We start from the raw sequence: 18,817 nt of genomic DNA on the forward strand, positions 1-18,817 counted from the left end.
GAGGCTTCAAATTCGCGTCTACCGCTTCTAGTTTTCCCCTTGAACATTTTGAGTGTACTCGCTTCATTCGTGAAAGCCGCACGTGAAATTCTAGTCATCGAGACATTCACACCGAAATTCGCGTCATGGGAGGCTTCTGTGACTCCGCTCATTTACATTTATTCATTTAGCTGACGCTTTTATCCAAAGCGACTTACAATTGTTATATATGTCAGAGGTCGCACGCCTCTGGAGAAACTCGGGGTTAAGTGTCTTGCTCAGGGACACAATGCTGTGTCACAGTGGATTCGAACCCGGCTCTCTCACCCCAAATGCGTGTGTCTTATCCACTGCGCCATCACCACCCCCTAGATTAAGGTTATCCGCTCGCTTCCTGTAATCACTTCACTACCAGAGCAAGTTCCTGATTGGTTAACACAGCGTGTTTTTCTGCAAAAGTTCAAATTTTTTAACTTTGCGTTTCCCGCTCACCGCGCTAAACACCTAATTTGTGCCGCAAAACCTTCAGACGCGCGTCAACGCGTCTTCACATTAAAATCACTCGTGCTTGACGCCTCTACCGTGGCATTATAGATGCAAAGGGTGGGCCAACTCCATTTTAAACCCTATGGATTAAAGGTGCAGTGTGTAATTTTTAGAAGGATCTCTTGACAGAAATGCAATATAGTATACAAAATTGCATTATCATGGGTGTATAAAGACCTTTTTATAATGAATAGTTATGTTTTTATTACCTTAGAATGAGATGTTTTATCTATATGCACGAGGATCCCCTTACATAGAAGTCGCCATTTTGTGCCACCTTAACGGACAAACATTTTTGTCTCCAACGATGACATGTTTTTCCAGTGGCGGCTACTGTAGCTTCTCTATGCGTTTCAAAACGAGTGGTGAGCAGTGGGCTGAGCTGTTGGTTGCAATTCGCAACCTCACCACTAGATGCCGCTAAAATTTACACACTGCACCTTTAAGAACGGGATGTCATTCAGGTTCATGTGCATATAAAGGCAGGTGTCCCAAAACTTTTGGCAGTATAGTGTATATATGCCTATAAAAAATTTTGAATATTGAATTCAAAGCAAATATGAGCACAATCGAGAGAGACATTGTCGAAATGTCTTCTGAAGAAGGGAAGTGGGATTATCGAGAAATGCTCTCCATTTTATTCTCACTCTCATTTCTAGGAGAAACAATTTACATTTTAAAAAAGATCTCATCAGTAATCTGTGTCTTTGTGTGAACATAGTTTTCTGCCAGTCACTGAGCTCTGATTGTAATGCAAGTACATGGGAAAAGGATAGTCACTGAAAAGGTGATCCAGAAAACTTCTGATCTGTAACCGGTTATCCAGCAGATTAAGGCAATCCCTTGGCTTTTTTTTGATGATGTAGATGTAGACATTGATCTCTAGTTGGATCTCCAGGACCAAAACCGGAACAATGTGCACATTTACAGTGATAAAGTTAGCACAAACACACATTTGGCAGTGACAAACCAGAGGGATTTCTTGGAAAGAAAAAGAATGAGTGAAACTAAAACAGTAAGAAAAATACCCTAGAATCTACAGTAAAATTTGTAATTCCCCCTCACCCCATCCTGATCGTAATGTTGACTTTTAAGGGGATATTGTTTAACACAGAGAATAAGACTTTAATCAGTGTCAGAGCGAATGAAATTAAACTCAAATTGCATAAACAATAAGCACTTATGACTGAAAGTCTGTTTAAATTTCCCTTTCTTTTATATTTCTTTTCCTATTATAGTTATTGTCACACCATATGGTCTAAAGTTCAAGGCTGCAAAGACTTTAGTCAACTTGCAAAACTTTCTCTGTGTACAAAGTAGCAGATGCATTGGGTCATAAAATCATATCGCTCCAACCGAGTCAAACACAACTTCATTTCGAAGTTGAGCTACTTTTTTTCTTCAAGAGGCACTTAAGTGGGGGAGTAAGGGTGAAAAACACAGATTGGACCCTGAAACTGTTGTTCTGGTTTTTGATTGGCTGGCTCCTGTTGCTAGGCTCATGTCATTGCCTTTTTTTCACTTTTTCTTCCCCTGTTCTCTGATAGGTCAGGAGGAAACCGGTTGAGTTGAGGGCTGCGTCAGGCAACTTTTTTGCCACTTGTTGAACATCCGAAGGCTTGTGGTTTTAGTGTGGCTGCTCGTTCGGCACAAGAAAAACAACAGTGCAGAAACGCACATTCACACAGAGACGCGCTTCTACAAACGCACACCCTTTCACACACAACCAAATGTTTAACGCTGGCAGGCAGTCACAGACCGAGGTTGAGTTGTTGGCAGATGTTGGCTTTTTTCTCACAGCCACCGTACAAGTACATGCAAAAACATTTTCTAAGGACTAGTTAATGTTTTAGCTGTTGTCTTTGATTGTCGTTTGGCTGGTATAGCTCCAAATTGCGGTCAAACGTGTTTTTGATGTTAGCGTGGAAGTGAAATTTGATAGTGATGAAACAAACAATATAAGCAAGTTTGTGTAGAAATACATTTGGTGTATATTCCTCATATGCAATTGTTTGATACTTTAATAACTGGTTATTGAGTACAGTACACATCGAGCAATATTTGAGTTTCTGTCAGCTGCTTTTAAAGCCTTACAGCTTTATTTCTGAGACAGGAGTTAAGTCCTTATCTGTGTGAAACTTTTTTGTGCCGTTCCCATAGATACACAATCAAGCCCACCGTTGTGATACGCTGTAGGTACAGTAAAGCCCAAGTTTGTTTTCAGATAATAGTTACTGCTGGGTTCTTTATATGATAAAAAGAGTTCCCTGCCTGTGGTGGGCGCAAGGCAAACGCTGATTGTCTCTTCTGTAGGTTTCTGTAGCACCATAATGCTCAGTGAGTCGGATTTAACACCCCCCCTACCCCAGACAGAGTGCTGACTCCTGCGCTGGTCTGTTTACACCCTCTCAGCCCTGTGTAGGACTGTCCCTTCAGACACAATAGACATGCTGAATAGCTACTCTTCATCTCGTGAGCGATGCCAAATCCACAAGCTTTGATGGCCCTCTTATGCACACAGGACATGAATCCCACTGTTTGAGCATTCATCAATCCACAACAGTACACTATTGCATTAAGTTTTATGTATTATAACATTTGTAAAATTAGAAAAGATACAGCGAATTATATAATCCGGTGTATTTGCAACATTAATAAAATAGGGAGAAAAAATAATTATATACACAGTACTGTGCAAAGTCTTAGGCCACCATCACCAGCTTTGTTGTTTTAGCAAAGTTTGAATTTATTTTTCACTCTTTTTAAGATACAAACAGAAAATACAGGACATATGTACACAAAATTAAAAACAAAAGATTTTCAGAAGTAAATTTATTTTTTCAGGCATCAGTCAGTATTTAATGTGACCTCTTTTGGCACGAAACACATCTTGAGGTTTTTGGGGGAAACACAAGTCCTGAAGTCATTCGATTAGAAATAGATATTAGGATTTAAAGGTGTAGCGGAGGATTTTCTCAAATTTTAGAAAAGAACCGCCTTCTCCACTTTTTTAAAAAATGCAATTGCGCAACACTCCTGATTGACAACTAGGAGGACCAATAGACTTGATGATCCACCCGGAAAAAGAAAATCCTCGGCAATACCTTTAATTTCATTTAGATTTAAAGGGGGCATGGCATGAAAATCGGACTTTTTCCATTTTTAAGTGCTATGATTGGGTCCCCAGTGCTTCTATCAACCTAGAAAATGTGAAAAAGATCAACCCAGTAACGTAGTTTTGGTAAACCATTCTCTATAAGCACATGAAAAAATAGGTTGTTGAAATTTGGCTTTCCTTATGATGTCATAAGGAGCTCTTATTATAATAATACCACCCCTTAATCTGCACTATCCAACCACAGCACTGCCATTTAGTGCAGAGAAAAGCACAATTGAGTTTTAATTGCAACAAACCACCATCATTGTGATCAGTGTTTGAATTTAGTCAGCTCATTTGCATTTTAAAGGACACACCCAAAACGGCACATTTTTGCACACACCTACAAAGCGGCAATTTTAACATGCTATAATCAATTTTTATATGGTAAAACTTCACATATGTGCTCTGGGGACACCAAAGATTTATTTGACATCTTAAAAAAGTCTTGTGCCATGGCCCCTTTAAAAGATCCTGCAGTTGCCTGCTATTGCTCAAGTGGATGAGTTTACCCTAAATACTTGACACTTCAGCTTATACAACTTCCTGTATTTTCTGGTTGTATTTTAATAAAGAGACTAAGAAATAATTATATATATGATGACTATACAATTGCAAAAACAACAAATCTAATGGTAGCATGGTGTCCTAAGACTTTTGCACAGTACTGTATGTACATGAATATGTGAATATCAGATGGTGCATAATGTTGGATGTAATTGCACCGGTCTGAACTGGAAATATGTACTGTATAGCTATTACAAAAACAACATTACAATATAAAGGAGTGTTTCTCAACAAGGGGGCGGAGCCACTAGGGGGCCACAACAAACTTCGATGGGCTTCAAGATGGCCTCAATTATATAAAATAAAACAAAACAAACATTAGAATAAGATAAAACAACTCAAATGTGAGCTTTTATAAATTTTAAAGCTCCAGTAGTATATTTAATTTGGTAGACACTGTGAGTGGGGGGCTTCGAATGGTTGTGGACGAAGTGAAAAATGTTGAGAACCCCTGATATAGAGGGAAAAATGAAGCATGCAAGTAACATTGCATTTTATAGAGAGTTTATAGACAGAAACAGAACAAACTCTTTAACCTGCGTGAACAACCAATGGGAATGCATTGCATCACCTTGATAGATTAAAGCACAAACATTCACAAGTGAACATTTGTGCTTTAGAGTGCATTGCATCATATTAAAAATATGATTTTGCTTTAGCAAACATGGAAGCGATTTATTTTTAGAAAACATGAAAACATATCTGAAGTGTTGTGCTGAAATCTAAATTTTTTATTTTGTGTGTGTGTGTGTGTGTGTGTGTGTGTGTGTGTCATTCAGAAGAATCTAATAATTCAGTCAGGGAATACTGCATTCAATAGTTCAGTCCTTTCGAGGTAAACAAATTGAGCAACCTGTAGTGACTTTTCTTTCTTAGAAAGTAATCAATTTTAAAGCCAAAAGGTGCTTTGACTTGGCTCCTATGCAGCGTATTAAGCCAAGAGCAGGATTGATCCTTGCTTGTTTTTCACTGTAGTCAATGCCGTCATCCTAGTTCACGTCGTGTGGTTTGTTATCGCTGTGCGCGGTTGCTGAAGGAAAAACATCCCCTCCCACTCGATAGGGCTACTTAAATCTGTTCTTTACACGGGCTAGTATTTATTCTGTCCTTTTTGAACGAAATTCAAGGCGGAAGTGAGGTTAATATCATACAGCGAGATAATGTAAGTAGTTGTATACTGAATAAGTTAAGTGTTAAATCATGTTAAGCATTAACCAAACTACTTTTCCAATCCTGAAACCAATGGAGAAAGTAATGAGATCTAATACAAATACAATTCCAATCACGAATTAAATTAATTAACAATTAAAACAAACAAAGGGTATCGCTATTTGTTAAGTAGTTATATCAGTAGTACCGTTGTCTGAACTCGCGTTTCAACCCCTCCCTTAACCCCGCCTTCTTTGCGCTGATTGGAGCAACGTAGGTTGTTTTCGCAAAGCGATTGGCTCACGGCCGCGTCACTCACATTCGCAGCCTGTTATTTACCACAGGACAGCTAGTTAAGGCTGACTATTCTGCTGGGAAGCTTGAACAGCTGCTATGACCGACTAGTGTTTTCCAATGCCTCAAAAACATCCGAGCTAAAGAAAATACAAACTCACAACGGAAAGCTTAAAATGAGGCACGCGTCAACATCTAGTGAAACTATGGAAAACAACTCTATCGCCGTGACAGGCTTGTTCAAAATTTGCACAGAGTGCGAGCGGCTTAGTAAAAAGGTAAGAAACGGATGAGAGGTTGAAATTGAGGTTAACTGAAAACTAACGGGTTTGTTAAATGGTACTTTTCATTCATTTTTAAGCCGCGGTTAAAGTTAAAGATCTCCGTTCAGTCGGGCCGTTTGCTGCAGTGCAGTCAGTTCTTTGTACTTGGCTGCTTTGTGAGCGCAGACCACTGACTTGTTTTTCTCAGTCTGCGTTTAATGTAAATCACATTTAATCAATGAGAGACTATATCAAGTCATTGTTAAATAACCTTAAAAGTTTTTATTAACGTAAAATTTTGTAAATCAGCGCGTTAAAAGGATTTCCATTGTGCGAAGCGCAGAGAAAGACGGGAACGCAGATGCAAAGATCGCATTGCTCGGGGAATTTAAGTTTAATGATGTTTAACAATGTTTATATACTATTGCTCAAGATATTACTGTCTGATTCAGTGCTTTTGTAAGTGTTTACAGCACTCACAGTCTTTTAATTCATAGAGAACGCGAGCTGATAGATTCGCGTTATTTTGACTCATTGTCTCACCTATATTATGACTGACATCTATGAATACTGTACAAAGTTTGGCTATTATTGCAATTTAAGAGCATTTATATCGTTTAGTTTATGAATTGCTGGCAAACAATTGCTATTCTTTTATAGCTCATGCATTACATTGTAAGAGAATATTCTGGAGTCATTCAAGCTCGTGAAGGATGTTGTTTTAAAAGCTCCGGGCTTGATGCCAAGATGTCTTCGATGTAATCCCAGTATTATTGCCAAAATGTTGGTTATGACCTGTTTGTGCATCATGTAATCTTGTTACTGAAAGACACAAACCGTAAATTGCTCTTTTGTAGGACATCGGGGTGCGAATCCCCAGACCCCTGGGAAACGGACCAAGTAGATTCATACCGGAAAAAGAGGTTAGTTAAACTTTAAACTTGATAGACATCTCAATATCAACCTGCTTTATTCTTACAAAAATGTTCCCATTACAGTCAAATAGTCATAGGCATAGATTTCCTGATGTTGACTGTGTATTTATTTAGATACTTCAAGTCAGTAAATTGGATGAAAGGACCCAGTCGATTTTCGAGGATGCCTTTGCAGTGCTCGGTCGCCTTGACAACATCTCCCTAGTGATAGGTTTCCATCCTCAGTATCTGGAAAGCTTTCTTAAGACACAGCATTACCTGCTTCAGATGGACGGCCCTTTGTCTCTTCACTGCAGGCATTATATAGGGATAATGGTAAGATGGCATTTTTGCACGGTGTGTATAGCTTTTTACCGCTTTTCACCGATTTCTCTAAACACGCTTTTTGTTATCAACAGGCTGCAGCCAGGCACCAATGCACGTATCTGGTCAACCTTCACGTGAATGACTTCCTACAGGTAGGAGGTGATCCAAAGTGGTTGAACGGTCTGGAGGAAGCCCCACAGAAGCTGCGGGCTCTCGGAGAGCTCAACAAGATCCTGGCCCACCGCCCTTGGCTTCTCACCAAAGAACACATCGAGGTATGACTTCAACCTCACAGTCACACCAGGAAACCTGGCTACGGTTGTTATGTAAGCGTAATAGGGACAGAGAGGTTTGTAATTTGAACGGGTCACGATGGTCGACTACTTGAGCAGTCGTCAAACTAGATTTATGTAGGGCCTGTGCAGCTATACAAGATTTCCAACTTTGGACACCTTTTTTAGTTTGTAAAAAATATAGCTTTTATCAATTATATCATGGTTTTTATTATGCATTTAGAGCCAACTATGACATCTCAGGTTCAGTGATATCAAACCTATACTCCTGGAGTGCGGCTGTCCTGTAAAGTTACATAAAACATGTAATCCTAAAGACATTGATTAACTCATTTTGAGCATTTATTATGAAGGTTTGAGCTTAACTCTGTATGATAATTGAGTTTTTTTTTATTTAACAGAATTTACTAAAGGCAGAAGAGCACAGCTGGTCCCTGGCCGAGCTAATTCATGCCGTGGTGCTGCTCACACACTATCACTCAATGGCCTCATTTACATTCGGCTGTGGCATCACCCCTGACATTCACACCGATGGGGGACATACGTTCAGGCCGCCTTCACTCAGCGGTTACTGCGTTTGTGACATTGCCAATGGCAACGGGAGCCTGGAGGAGATGCTGGGGAACCATCAGGTGAGAAAAGTAGAGAAACCTGCAATTTTTGCAAGGTCTTTTAAAGGGACATTTCACTTTTTTTGAAAATATGCTTATTTTCCAGCTCCCCTAGAGGTAAACATTTGATTGTTACCACCCTGGAATCCATTCAGCTGATCTCCGGGTCTGGCGTTAGCACTTTTAGCATAGCTTAGCATAATCCATTGAATCTGATTAGACCATTAGCATTGTGCTTAAAAATGACTAAAGAGTTTTGATATTTTTCCTATTTAAAAATGGACTTTTCTGTAGTTACATTGTGTACTAAGACCGACGGAAAATTAAAAGTTGCGATTTTCTAGGCCGATATGGTTAGGACTATACTCTCATTCTGGCGTAATAATCAATAACTTTGGTGATGTAACATGGCTTTACGCATTACGCACTGCCCGAAAATAGTCCCCTGCTATTGAAAGTAACCAAAGGGACTATTTTCGGGCAGTGCGTAATATCACTACGCCACAGCAGCAAAGTCACTGATTATTACGCCAGTTTGACAGTATAGTTCCTACCCATATCTGCCTAGAAAATTGCAACATTTGGTTTTCCATCGTCTTGGTGCACGATGTAAGCACTGGGGAGTCGATGTTTAAATGGGAAAAATATCCGACCTCTTTGGTTATTTTTGGCGCGATGCTAATGGTCTAATCAGGTTCAATGGAATGTGCTGAGCTGTGCTGGAAGTGTTGGCGCCGGACCCAGGGATCGGCTGAGTGGTTTCAGATCGGTGGGAATCGGGTGTTTTAACTCTAGGGGAGCTGGAAAATGAGCATATTTTCAAAAAAGTGGAAGTGTCCCTTTAAGAAGGAATGAGATCCCTAACCCTACTGTATATACTGCTGTAATTATGGATGCATAACGATTAATCGTGATTAATCTATAGGAGTATTTCTATTTATATATATATATATAATATAAATGACACACAAATATACAAATGTATATACACATGTAAATATTTCTTAAATATATACATGCATGTGTGTGCATTTATCTATACAAAGTTATTATACACACACACGTATATGATATAAACAAAAACTTTTATTCCGCTATAGATTAATCGCGATTATTCATCCTTATCTTTAATGTAAGCGAATGATGACCTACATAAATGTATGCGTAGGTATCAGAGTCATCTGGTGAGGTGGAGGTGCTGATGGAGCGGATGAAGCATCTACAAGAATGTCGTGATGAAGAGGAGGCCAGTCAGGAGGAAATGGCCACACGTTTTGAGAGGGAGAAGACTGAAAGCATGCTGGTGGTCACCTCGGGTAAGTAAAGGCTTCAAATAACTCCTAAAGGTCAAAGTTATATACAACCGAGACATTTCGTAATGCATGGATAGGATGATGATCATAAATCACTTTGTGTTTGGTCAACAGAGGATGAGGAGTGTGTACCGTCCAGAGATGTGTCAAGACACTTTGAAGATCCAAGTTATGGCTACAAAGACTTCTCCAGGAGAGGAGAACACGTGCCCACCCTTAGAGTGCAGGTAGAGGACGTTGTCTCACATGCATAAATGGCCTATCGCAATGGAGAATAAAATAATGATGGTATTTTTTTGCATCAACAGGATTATAGTTGGGAGGATCACGGCTTTTCCCTTGTGAATCGATTGTATCCAGATTTTGGACAGCTGCTTGATGAAAAGTTTCAGATCGCTTACAATCTGACGTATAACACAATGGCGACACACCAGGGTGTGGACACCTCCATGCTCCGCAGGGCCATCTGGAACTACATTCACTGCATGTTTGGCATACGGTGAGTCCTTGGGGCTCAGTGTTTTGCAAGTAAAGAATATATTATTCAGCATTGTGCTCATTCTCTGTATTTCGTGGCAGATACGACGATTACGACTATGGGGAAATAAACCAGCTGTTAGATCGCAGTTTTAAAGTCTACATCAAGACTGTGGTGTGCAGTCCAGAGAAGATCTCCAGGAGGATGTACGACAGCTTTTGGAGGCAATTCCAGCATTCTGAGAAAGTAAGGAAAACAAATATGAACAGGCACAGATCGGATTTAAATATTCTTGCGACTAATCATCATCTTTCATTCTCATTCTCACCAGGTTCACGTTAATTTGCTTCTTATGGAAGCGCGCATGCAGGCGGAACTGCTTTACGCTCTGAGAGCCATCACTCGCTATATGACATGAAGTGCAGTTCTCGTCTACCTTTAATTTAATTTTTTTTTTACTGTTGTTGATGTTGCTATCATGGGACACTTCAATAAAAGTAAAAACTACAAAAAAAAGAAAAACGAAGAATAAACGACGGCCGACAAGAGGATCGGATTCAAGGTTGTTTTGGTCAAAGAAGGAAAAACAACCGAATCACTTGTGTGGCTGCTCAGCTTGCAGGGCCATATTTGGCCACTAGGGGGCGTCTCAGCATATTAAGCTCAAATTGGGGCTGCACAAGTGGACAACCTGAGACTGCGATGCGAGCTTTTGGAGGTCAGACCTCCTTTTAGTATTTCAAATGCATCTGCGATGGATGCCGTATAATCATATCTTCTTTTTGTGAGATACGAATAAAAAAAAACACACATATGTAGTAACTCCAGCACGGTGCAGATAGACTGCACTTCAATGCCTATCTATTAGTGTGTTTCCATATTGTTTTTATATTGTGTTTTTGTGGCTAGAGATAGAAGCATCACTGATTTTGCATAAACGCGTGCCTAGTCATGCGCAGCACTGGCAACAGATGCTGATGTGCCATCTGTCCAAGCTGCTTTCCTTAATTGAGAGGCCTCGAGATACCCAAACCATCACCCATTTGTATAAGCTAATACAAGAACGACTGTTCGTGTGCATGAGAGAGAGCGAGAGTGCGATTCAAAAGTCATAGCGGTCTGAGCCCTTGTTATAGTTTACTGTACGACACCACTTTGTGACATCATTTCCAACGTGCGAATGTTGTAAGAAAAAAATCTCATCATAGGCTCTACTATTTTGTTTTTGGATGCATTAAATATATCAAAGCACTTTTTTTAATGTCAAGATATGCTTCAGCTGTTATGTAGCCATTTTGTTTTGATGACCGTTTTCTGTCTTTTATTTTTGTTGGCTGTGCTCAAAGCAAAAAGGTCTTCCTGCCTTGCTCTGATTTATTTGCCTTATCTGTCTTCCCTTTAATGCGTGGTCATCTTAACGCCTCAAGCTTTTAATTTTGGGGTTCATTATAACTAAATACCTCCTGTTATGTATCTTTAAATATCTAAGTGCTGTCTGGTGTTGTGTACAGACGCTAACATCCAGGCAACCCGAAACGACAGCGCAGTTGTGGGGTTAAATAATGCTTGTTCTCATTTCAAGTGGAACTAAGATCCGTTTTGTTTTGTGTGTGCTTTTTTCAGCAGGGTAGATTATCTGTTGTCTTTTTTTGTTTATTAAAACCAGTCAAGTACTGCATTCTGATGGTGGCAGTACTAGTTGAGGAATGGTACTTTTTCAAGATGGATGTGAGGATGTTTTTCAACAGACTGTTGTCAGTTACTGACACTTTTATAAAAAAAAATGTGATGAAAAGAAATAAAACATGGTTTTTAAATGGTTGGATTATTTGTTATTTAATCACACAAAACCTTTGTTCCCAAAAAGTCACTAACAAACATCCAGTATTAAATAGAAAAAGAATTGAAACTTAACCTCTCATAAATTTAAGAAGCTGTCCATATTATGAATAGCTTCAGAATATAGTTCATATACATTGATATCAGGACACATAAGCAATATTTTATATTGGTGAACATCCACTCACCAGCAGAGATTATTGCAGTGGTTCAGCACATAAACACTAGGGCTATAGAAAGAAATAATGATTTAAACAGAACAGTGTAAGGATTAAAGGAAGTAACATTGTTGAAATGAGAACCATTCTTTTATGAATTCTCCCTTAAAGGGACACTCCACTTTTTTTGAAAATATACTCATTTTCCAGCTCCCCTAGAGTGGAACATTTGATTCTTGCCGTTTTGGAGTCCATTCGGCTGATCTCTGGGTCTGGCGCTGGCACTTTTGGCGTAGCTTAGCATAGTCCATTGAATCTGATTGGACCATTGGCATCGTGCTGAAGAGTAACCAAAGAGTTTGGATATTTTTCCTATTTTAAACTTGACTCTTCTGTAGTTACATCGTGTACTAAGACTGACGAAAATTTAAAATTGCGATTTTCTAGGTCGATATGCTAGGAACTATACTCTCATTCTGGCGTAATAATCAAGGACTTATACCATGGCTGCAGTAGGCGCAATGATATTACGCAGTGCCCGAAAATAGTCCCCTGCTATTGAAAGTTAACAATTGCAACTTTTAATTTTCTTTCGGTTTTAGTAGTGATGGGAGAGAAACAAAGCTTTTCGAAGCTTTGAATCAATTGAACCAATTGCTTTGCAAATTGATTCAGTTTTTCGAAGCGTTCGAAACACCATACACGCTGGGGACACCTCCTGGTCAAAATAGTGTAAAAGCAGCAAGGTCTGTCCAAACATTTTACACTATTTACAAAAAATTAGCAGTATTGTTCTTAAAATATGTTTTTAAGAAAAATAAATTATTTAATTTAATTAAAAGTGTATTCTGTGTTTTTAGTTTTATTTATGGCAAACAAATCATTAAAACAAACTCCCTTTTTAATTATGCACATTTTTTGTCATTAAATCTGTCTATAAACAAAAAGTAGACGCAATTGTAGTGTTATTAGTCAGAAGGATGAATGTTTTATAAACTTTTACAATAAAACTGACCCGAGTTCACCTTGTAGTCATTTGTGATCAACTCCCCCTAGTGGTGAATTGTCGGATTTTGCGAAACGTTTCGAAACAGTTATGACGTAATGAAGCCTCGTTTGCTAAAATCATGTGACTTTGGCCAGTTTGAAACAATCTCTGTATGTTAATGCAGAATAAAAAAAAAAGTTTGAAACAAGCTCCGAACCAATGATTCGAAACAAAAGATTCGTAAATGTTTCGAAGCCTCATGAAGCGTGCTTCGAAATCGCCCATCACTAGGTTTTAGTACATGATGTAACTACAGAAGAGTCAAGTTTGAAAACGGAAAAATATCTCTTTGGTTGTTTTGGAGCGCGATGCTAGTGGTCTGGTCGGGTTTAGTGGATTGTGCTGGACTATGCTGGAGGTGCTGGCGCCGGACCCGGAGATCATCTGAATTGATTCCAGAAAAGGTGGAAATCGGTTGTTTGGCTCTGGGGGAGCTGGAAAATGAGCAAAAAAGTGGAGTGTCCCTTTAAACTACTGGTAATTTCCTATTCTGTATCTGTAAATATCTTTGCTTATGAGGTTTTGTTAATGCCAGTAAAGGGTCATCTTAAATGGAAATCACCACCAATGTCACTGGCATATTTTCTGGAAGTCCCTTAGAAATTGTAAAAAGTTGTTTCTGCCTTTACAAACTGGACATTGAAGGGAAAAAAGTTTCTCACCACAAACCAGTTAAACAAAATTACCACCCATTACATGTTCTGGTCATTGGCTTTTGTACATTTATGTATTCCAATCACCTCTACGGCAGCTGTAAACCGTAAACTGATTATTATTGTACAGACTGTAGCTGTGAAATGTAACTGTTGGTTGAGGTCAGAAGACAGCAGTGCCATATTATATCAGTTTGATGTGATTGTATTAAGTAAGTAAGACCATGTTTCTATTCTGTGTTCCTGCAGACTTTTCTAAAACGGTCTGTTTAATAAAGTCTTTGAGATGACTGAGATGACCATGAGTGTTTTATCCAAAGAACAAAATTTTTTTTTGACACACATAATGCTTTTGTAAAACACCATTTTTCAATCTAAGACAAGTACAGTTTCAAGTTGCATATAATAGACCACCAATAAAAGTTGTTTTGCAAATTTGTTGGTCATAATTACTAATTACTTATTACCATTTACAGTCCAAAATGTTTAAAACATCAAAAGTGACAAAGTATTAAAGTGCAATATACACACGATACATTCATATGTGTTTGTGAACTGCAAGTAGGTGTGTATCAGACAAGCTTACTGATGGACTTCAGTAATGTCTTCATTATGTAAACGTTGTTTTAGCCTCTCAGCTACAGGCAGAAAAAGTAACTCCCAGCATGCTTCCTGGACCTGTCTGACTCCATCATTAGCAGACCACTGCAAACGCCCTCTGTCTGTCAGAAGAGAAGCCAAAACTTCAACAAATGAAGATCACCGATGCAAAACCTTTGAAGTGCATCTGACATTTTTTCTTGAAAATAAGCATTTCTTTCATCAGGTCCCCTTCTTTCTGATCCCATTTTTTAAATCCTAGTTAGTGTGTAATGTTGCTATAATAGCATAAATAATACCTGTAAAATGATAAATCTCAAAGTTCACTGCCAGGTGATATGTTTTCTTTAACAGAATTCGCCTTTCAAAGCCTACAGCGAATGGCCGGTTTGGACTAGAGCCCTCTACTTCCTGCTTTAATGACGTCACTAGAACAGTTTGTTGAGTAAACTCCGCCCACAGGAATACATCAGTCGGCAGCTAAGCTAACGGCAAGCTAAGCTGCTATAGAAACACAACACACTAAACAAACTACACAATCAGAACTCGTTACGTATTTCTGAAAGAGGGACTTCATTGAACAAGGAAGACATCAGCCTGTTTTTAGGACAGTGAAAACAGCGCTATACAGATAAGTCAATTGTGTGAAAATTACTGCTTTTTTACACATGAAACATGAACATGTGTTATATTGCGCACTGTAAACACAATCAAAGCTTCAAAAACAGAAAGAATTTCACTTTAATAACAATGAGAAGGTTATTAGTCTGTAATTATTTATATGCCTACTTATAAGTCATTTCATTGGTATTTAACAAATTTGACTGTCTTTCACTGCAAAACCCTCTTAAGTGCGTGCAAAAATCGTCACTTCTAAAAAAAAGTCTCCAGTCACTCTGCACTGTCCTTTCTGAATAAAGGTAAAATGCTGAAAAAAAATCAGTCAATATCCTAATATATTCAGTACACCCTTTAACCAGGTAAAAAAACATGCAGCAAATGTATGCACGCCGTCGTTCATCTAATTCTTATAAAAGTATTCTGCCAACAAACAGGTATTTCTGAAAGGCCTGAGGCCGGGATTAAGTATATTTTATTTGATGAGCGTATAATGCATGCCCTTCATTTAGTCATTCATCACCAATACAGGTCTTAAAGCAATAGTTTGGTCAAAAATGCAAATTACCCCATGATACACTCACCCCCAAGCCATCCCAGATACACATGTCCATCATCTTCCAGACAAACAAACCCTCAGTTATTTTATAAAATATTTATGTTTTTAAAGGGGACATTTCACAAGACTTTTTTAAATCTTTGGTGTCCCCGGAGTACATATGTGAAGTTTTAGCTCAAAATACCATATAGATAGCATGTTAAAATAGCCACTTTGTAGGTGTGTGAGCAAAAATGAGCCGTTTTTGGGTGTGTCCTTTTAAATGCAAATAAGCTGATCTCTGCACTAAATGGCAGTGCTGTGGTTGGATAAAATCAGATTACAACAATGGCCTATTATTTTAAATGCTTGCAGAGAATTGTTTACCAAAACTAAGTTACTGGGTTGTTCTCATTTTCTAGGTTGCTAAAAGTACTGGGGACCCAATTATAGCACTTAAACATGGAAAAAGTCAGATTTTCAACATATGTCCCCTTTAAATGTGGATTTTCTCTTACAAAATTACATTATTTACTCTTAGAAGACCTTTATTTATCCTACTGGAGCCATGTGAATTACTTTTGTGAATGACTGATGCACATTCTTGGCCTTAAAGAAAGTAGATCCCATTTTAAAGCTTGGAAAGCTAGGACATTTTCTGAAACAATTGAAAGTGTGTTCGTTTTGAAAGATGATGGACATGTGTATCTCAGATGGCTTGAGAGTAAGTAAATCATGGGATAATTTTCATTTCTGGGTGAACTATCCCTTTAATAACAGGTGTTACCAGGGCCTGAGTGTGTGATTGCGTTTGTGCACCTGTGTAGAGCTGTAAGATTTCTAGTAACTCTTCAGTATGCTGCAACTCTCCATCTAAAACGCAGTTCCACAGAGTCTGACACAACACAGTAGCCAGATGCCAATCCTGAGGTCCAAAGTCACGCAGACAGTCAATCAACCTGTAATAAATCAAGAGAGAGCATATCAATACTAAAGACAAATCACAATGAACAGATAGTAGTGCAAAATGATTTTCTTAATTCTCTTTAGCCTTCGTCGACATACCCTTAAAGGCGGGGTGCATGATTTGGAAAAGGGAGTCGGGCCGGGTATCAAAACACACTTGTAGCCAATCAGCAGTAAAGGGCATTTCTTCTAACCGACATCGCTGCCTTGATTGCGTATGTTTGGGGCGGGTCTATCAAAAGAAGGGGTAGGGGCGTGTTTGTTTAGGCGATTTCAAATGTCAACATTGGCTTTCAGAGATCATGCACCCCGTCTTTAACACGAAACATTTACTTGATGCTTAAAGTTATGTTTATACTCGCCACGTCCGCACAGGCGCGTTGGTGTGTGCGGCAAAAATGACGTCAACGCAGAGTGGGCGGTCGTGTGCGTTGGGTGCGCGAGAGCCCATTTCGCGTGGAGGTGTGCACGGCATTTTTTGTAACTTTCATTTTTTGTAACTTTGCGAATAGCTCCGCATCCGAAAATGTCCGAACTTGAGGTGATTCTGTCCGAGCAGGCAAGCCTGTGACGTATCACTTTGATCAATCCAAGCAAAACAATGTATTTATTTATCTGACACTCTGGAAGTAAAGTACGGGAACTTTGCAGTTAAAAACACAAATTCTTTTACATGATTCAGAATGTTTGGCTTATATTTGTATTGAATGAACCACTGGACGAGGAATAAAATACAAACCTTAAGATGTCTGTACTGTTTGTTTAGTAAAAACGTTAATGAAATGATAATGTTTAATAAAGACATATTTAAAAGATTGTTGTTTTATTCATGTTCTCATATTTATATATCAAACTCTGATGTTAAAAGCACCAGGGTTGTTGCAGTGGACGACGATTTCTATCCTCTTCTTTGTGTTTGTTTTTGACATTATTGCTCGCGTCGCACCCTGGTGGTTCAAAAAATAGTGCAACAGCGAGCGCGTCAACTATAAACGCCTCGTCCGTTTGGTGAGACGCGCGCGCGAATCGCGGAGCCTTGCGTTGCGGACCAAAGCGCGAGTATAAACAAAGCTAAAGGATAAGTCAATTTTCTAAAAAAAAAAATCCAGATAATTTACTCACCACTATTTCATCCAAAATGTTGATGTCTTTCTTTGTTCAGTCGAGAAGAAATTATGTTTTTTGAGAAAAACATTCCAGGATTTTTCTCATTTTAATGGACTTTAATGGACCCCAACACCTAACAGTTTTAATGCAGTTTAAAATTGCAGTTTCAAAGGACTCTAAACGATCCCAAATGAATCATAAGGGTCTTATCTAGCAAAACAATTGTCATTTTTGGCAAGAAAAATAAAAAATATGCACTTTTAAACCACCACCTCTCGTCTTCCTCGGGTCGTGTAACGCGCCAGCACGACCTCACATAATACGTCATCACGTCAAGAGGTCACGCATGACGTATGCGAAACTACGCCCCAGTGTTTACATGTGTGGAGAAAGAGGACCGTTCTGACATTGTTGTATGTCGAATGATACTAATTAATGTCTTTGTGTCAGTTTATTGGTTAAAATGGTCCGCAAATGTGCATTTCATATAAGTAACACGTGACCTATCCACTGCATTATGCAATTACGTGAGGTCGCGCTGGCGCGTCACACAGCTGGAGGAAGACAAGAAGTTGCGTTTTAAAATTGCATATTTTTTATTTTTCTTGCCAAAAATGACAATCGTTTCGCTAGATAAGACCCTTATGCCTCATTTGAGATCGTTTAGAGTCCTTTGAAACTGCAATTTTAAACTGCATTAAAACTGTTAAGTGTTGGGGTCCATTAAAATGAGAAAAATCCTGGAATGTTTTCCTCAAAAAAACATAATTTCTTCTCGACTGAACAAAGAAAGACATCAATATTTTGGATGACATAGTGGTGAGTAAATTATCTGGATGGTTTTTTTTAAGAAAGTGGACTAATCCTTTTACATTTTATTATATATCCAACAAATCCTATCTTATTAGGCTATTTATCTTTGTTACTTTATCCAGTTTTAGCATGATTTATTTAATTTATTGGAAACCAAAACCGAAGTAATTGTTTTGCAATGAGGTAAGTTACTTCTGCATGGTTCCCTCAACCCTCAATAGAGCCCTGTTTTCTGGATCAGCAGATAAATTGATGAGAACTCCACATGAAGAAAAACACACATCAGGGTTCTTCGAGTCCAGGAGGGTCACCATGAACCGATGCACTGAAAAGACAAACACAAACTTACAAAAAAGTATCAAAAAAATGCTCGTCATATTTTTATCGAAGAACGAAACGCACTTTGTGCTGCATGATGAAGCATCTCACATCTTCGATCTGAGAAAGATTTCCAAACACCCGCGTGGCCTCCAAAACACCTTCCATACTGGAGCCCAACAACAGCTTAAGTAACACTGCAATTGCACACGACAAGAATAAAATGACACATAGAACAACACATACAAGATTTCTCCCACACAAACAC

At 38.7% G+C, this 18,817-nt stretch overlaps 2 protein-coding genes across 11 annotated transcripts in view; one reads left to right on the forward strand and one right to left on the reverse strand.

Annotated features, from left to right (window-relative positions):
- sesn1 (sestrin 1) overlaps positions 1-11,711 on the forward strand; it is a 52,295-nt gene extending 40,584 nt beyond the window's left edge. Inside the window, exons 1-10 of one of the 2 annotated variants that reach the window (XM_055185951.2) lie at positions 5,749-5,970; positions 6,813-6,878; positions 7,005-7,205; positions 7,289-7,471; positions 7,891-8,121; positions 9,269-9,416; positions 9,528-9,640; positions 9,722-9,912; positions 9,993-10,137; positions 10,223-11,711. In XM_055185951.2, coding sequence (XP_055041926.1) covers positions 5,869-5,970; positions 6,813-6,878; positions 7,005-7,205; positions 7,289-7,471; positions 7,891-8,121; positions 9,269-9,416; positions 9,528-9,640; positions 9,722-9,912; positions 9,993-10,137; positions 10,223-10,309 — 1,467 coding nt within the window. In that variant the 5' untranslated portion in view covers positions 5,749-5,868 and the 3' untranslated portion in view covers positions 10,310-11,711. Of the gene's footprint in view, positions 1-5,748; positions 5,971-6,812; positions 6,879-7,004; positions 7,206-7,288; positions 7,472-7,890; positions 8,122-9,268; positions 9,417-9,527; positions 9,641-9,721; positions 9,913-9,992; positions 10,138-10,222 lie in introns of those variants that run through there. The other variant, XM_055185950.2, reaches the window with a different exon arrangement.
- The window catches only part of armc2 (armadillo repeat containing 2), a 39,090-nt gene that overhangs the window by 1,178 nt on the left and 19,095 nt on the right, over positions 1-18,817 (reverse strand). For 7 of the 9 annotated variants that reach the window (XM_073856145.1, XM_073856144.1, XM_073856143.1 and 4 more), the window contains exons 15-18: positions 18,630-18,746; positions 18,424-18,553; positions 16,165-16,304; positions 14,176-14,311 (exon numbers count right to left, since the gene is read on the reverse strand). In XM_073856145.1, the coding sequence (XP_073712246.1) occupies positions 14,176-14,311; positions 16,165-16,304; positions 18,424-18,553; positions 18,630-18,746 (523 nt within the window). Of the gene's footprint in view, positions 1-13,373; positions 14,312-16,164; positions 16,305-18,423; positions 18,554-18,629; positions 18,747-18,817 lie in introns of those variants that run through there. The other 2 variants (XM_073856146.1, XM_073856147.1) reach the window with 2 other exon arrangements.

This window comes from Misgurnus anguillicaudatus, chromosome 18 (assembly GCF_027580225.2).
Source record: "Misgurnus anguillicaudatus chromosome 18, ASM2758022v2, whole genome shotgun sequence".
Classification (NCBI taxonomy): domain Eukaryota; kingdom Metazoa; phylum Chordata; class Actinopteri; order Cypriniformes; family Cobitidae; genus Misgurnus; species Misgurnus anguillicaudatus.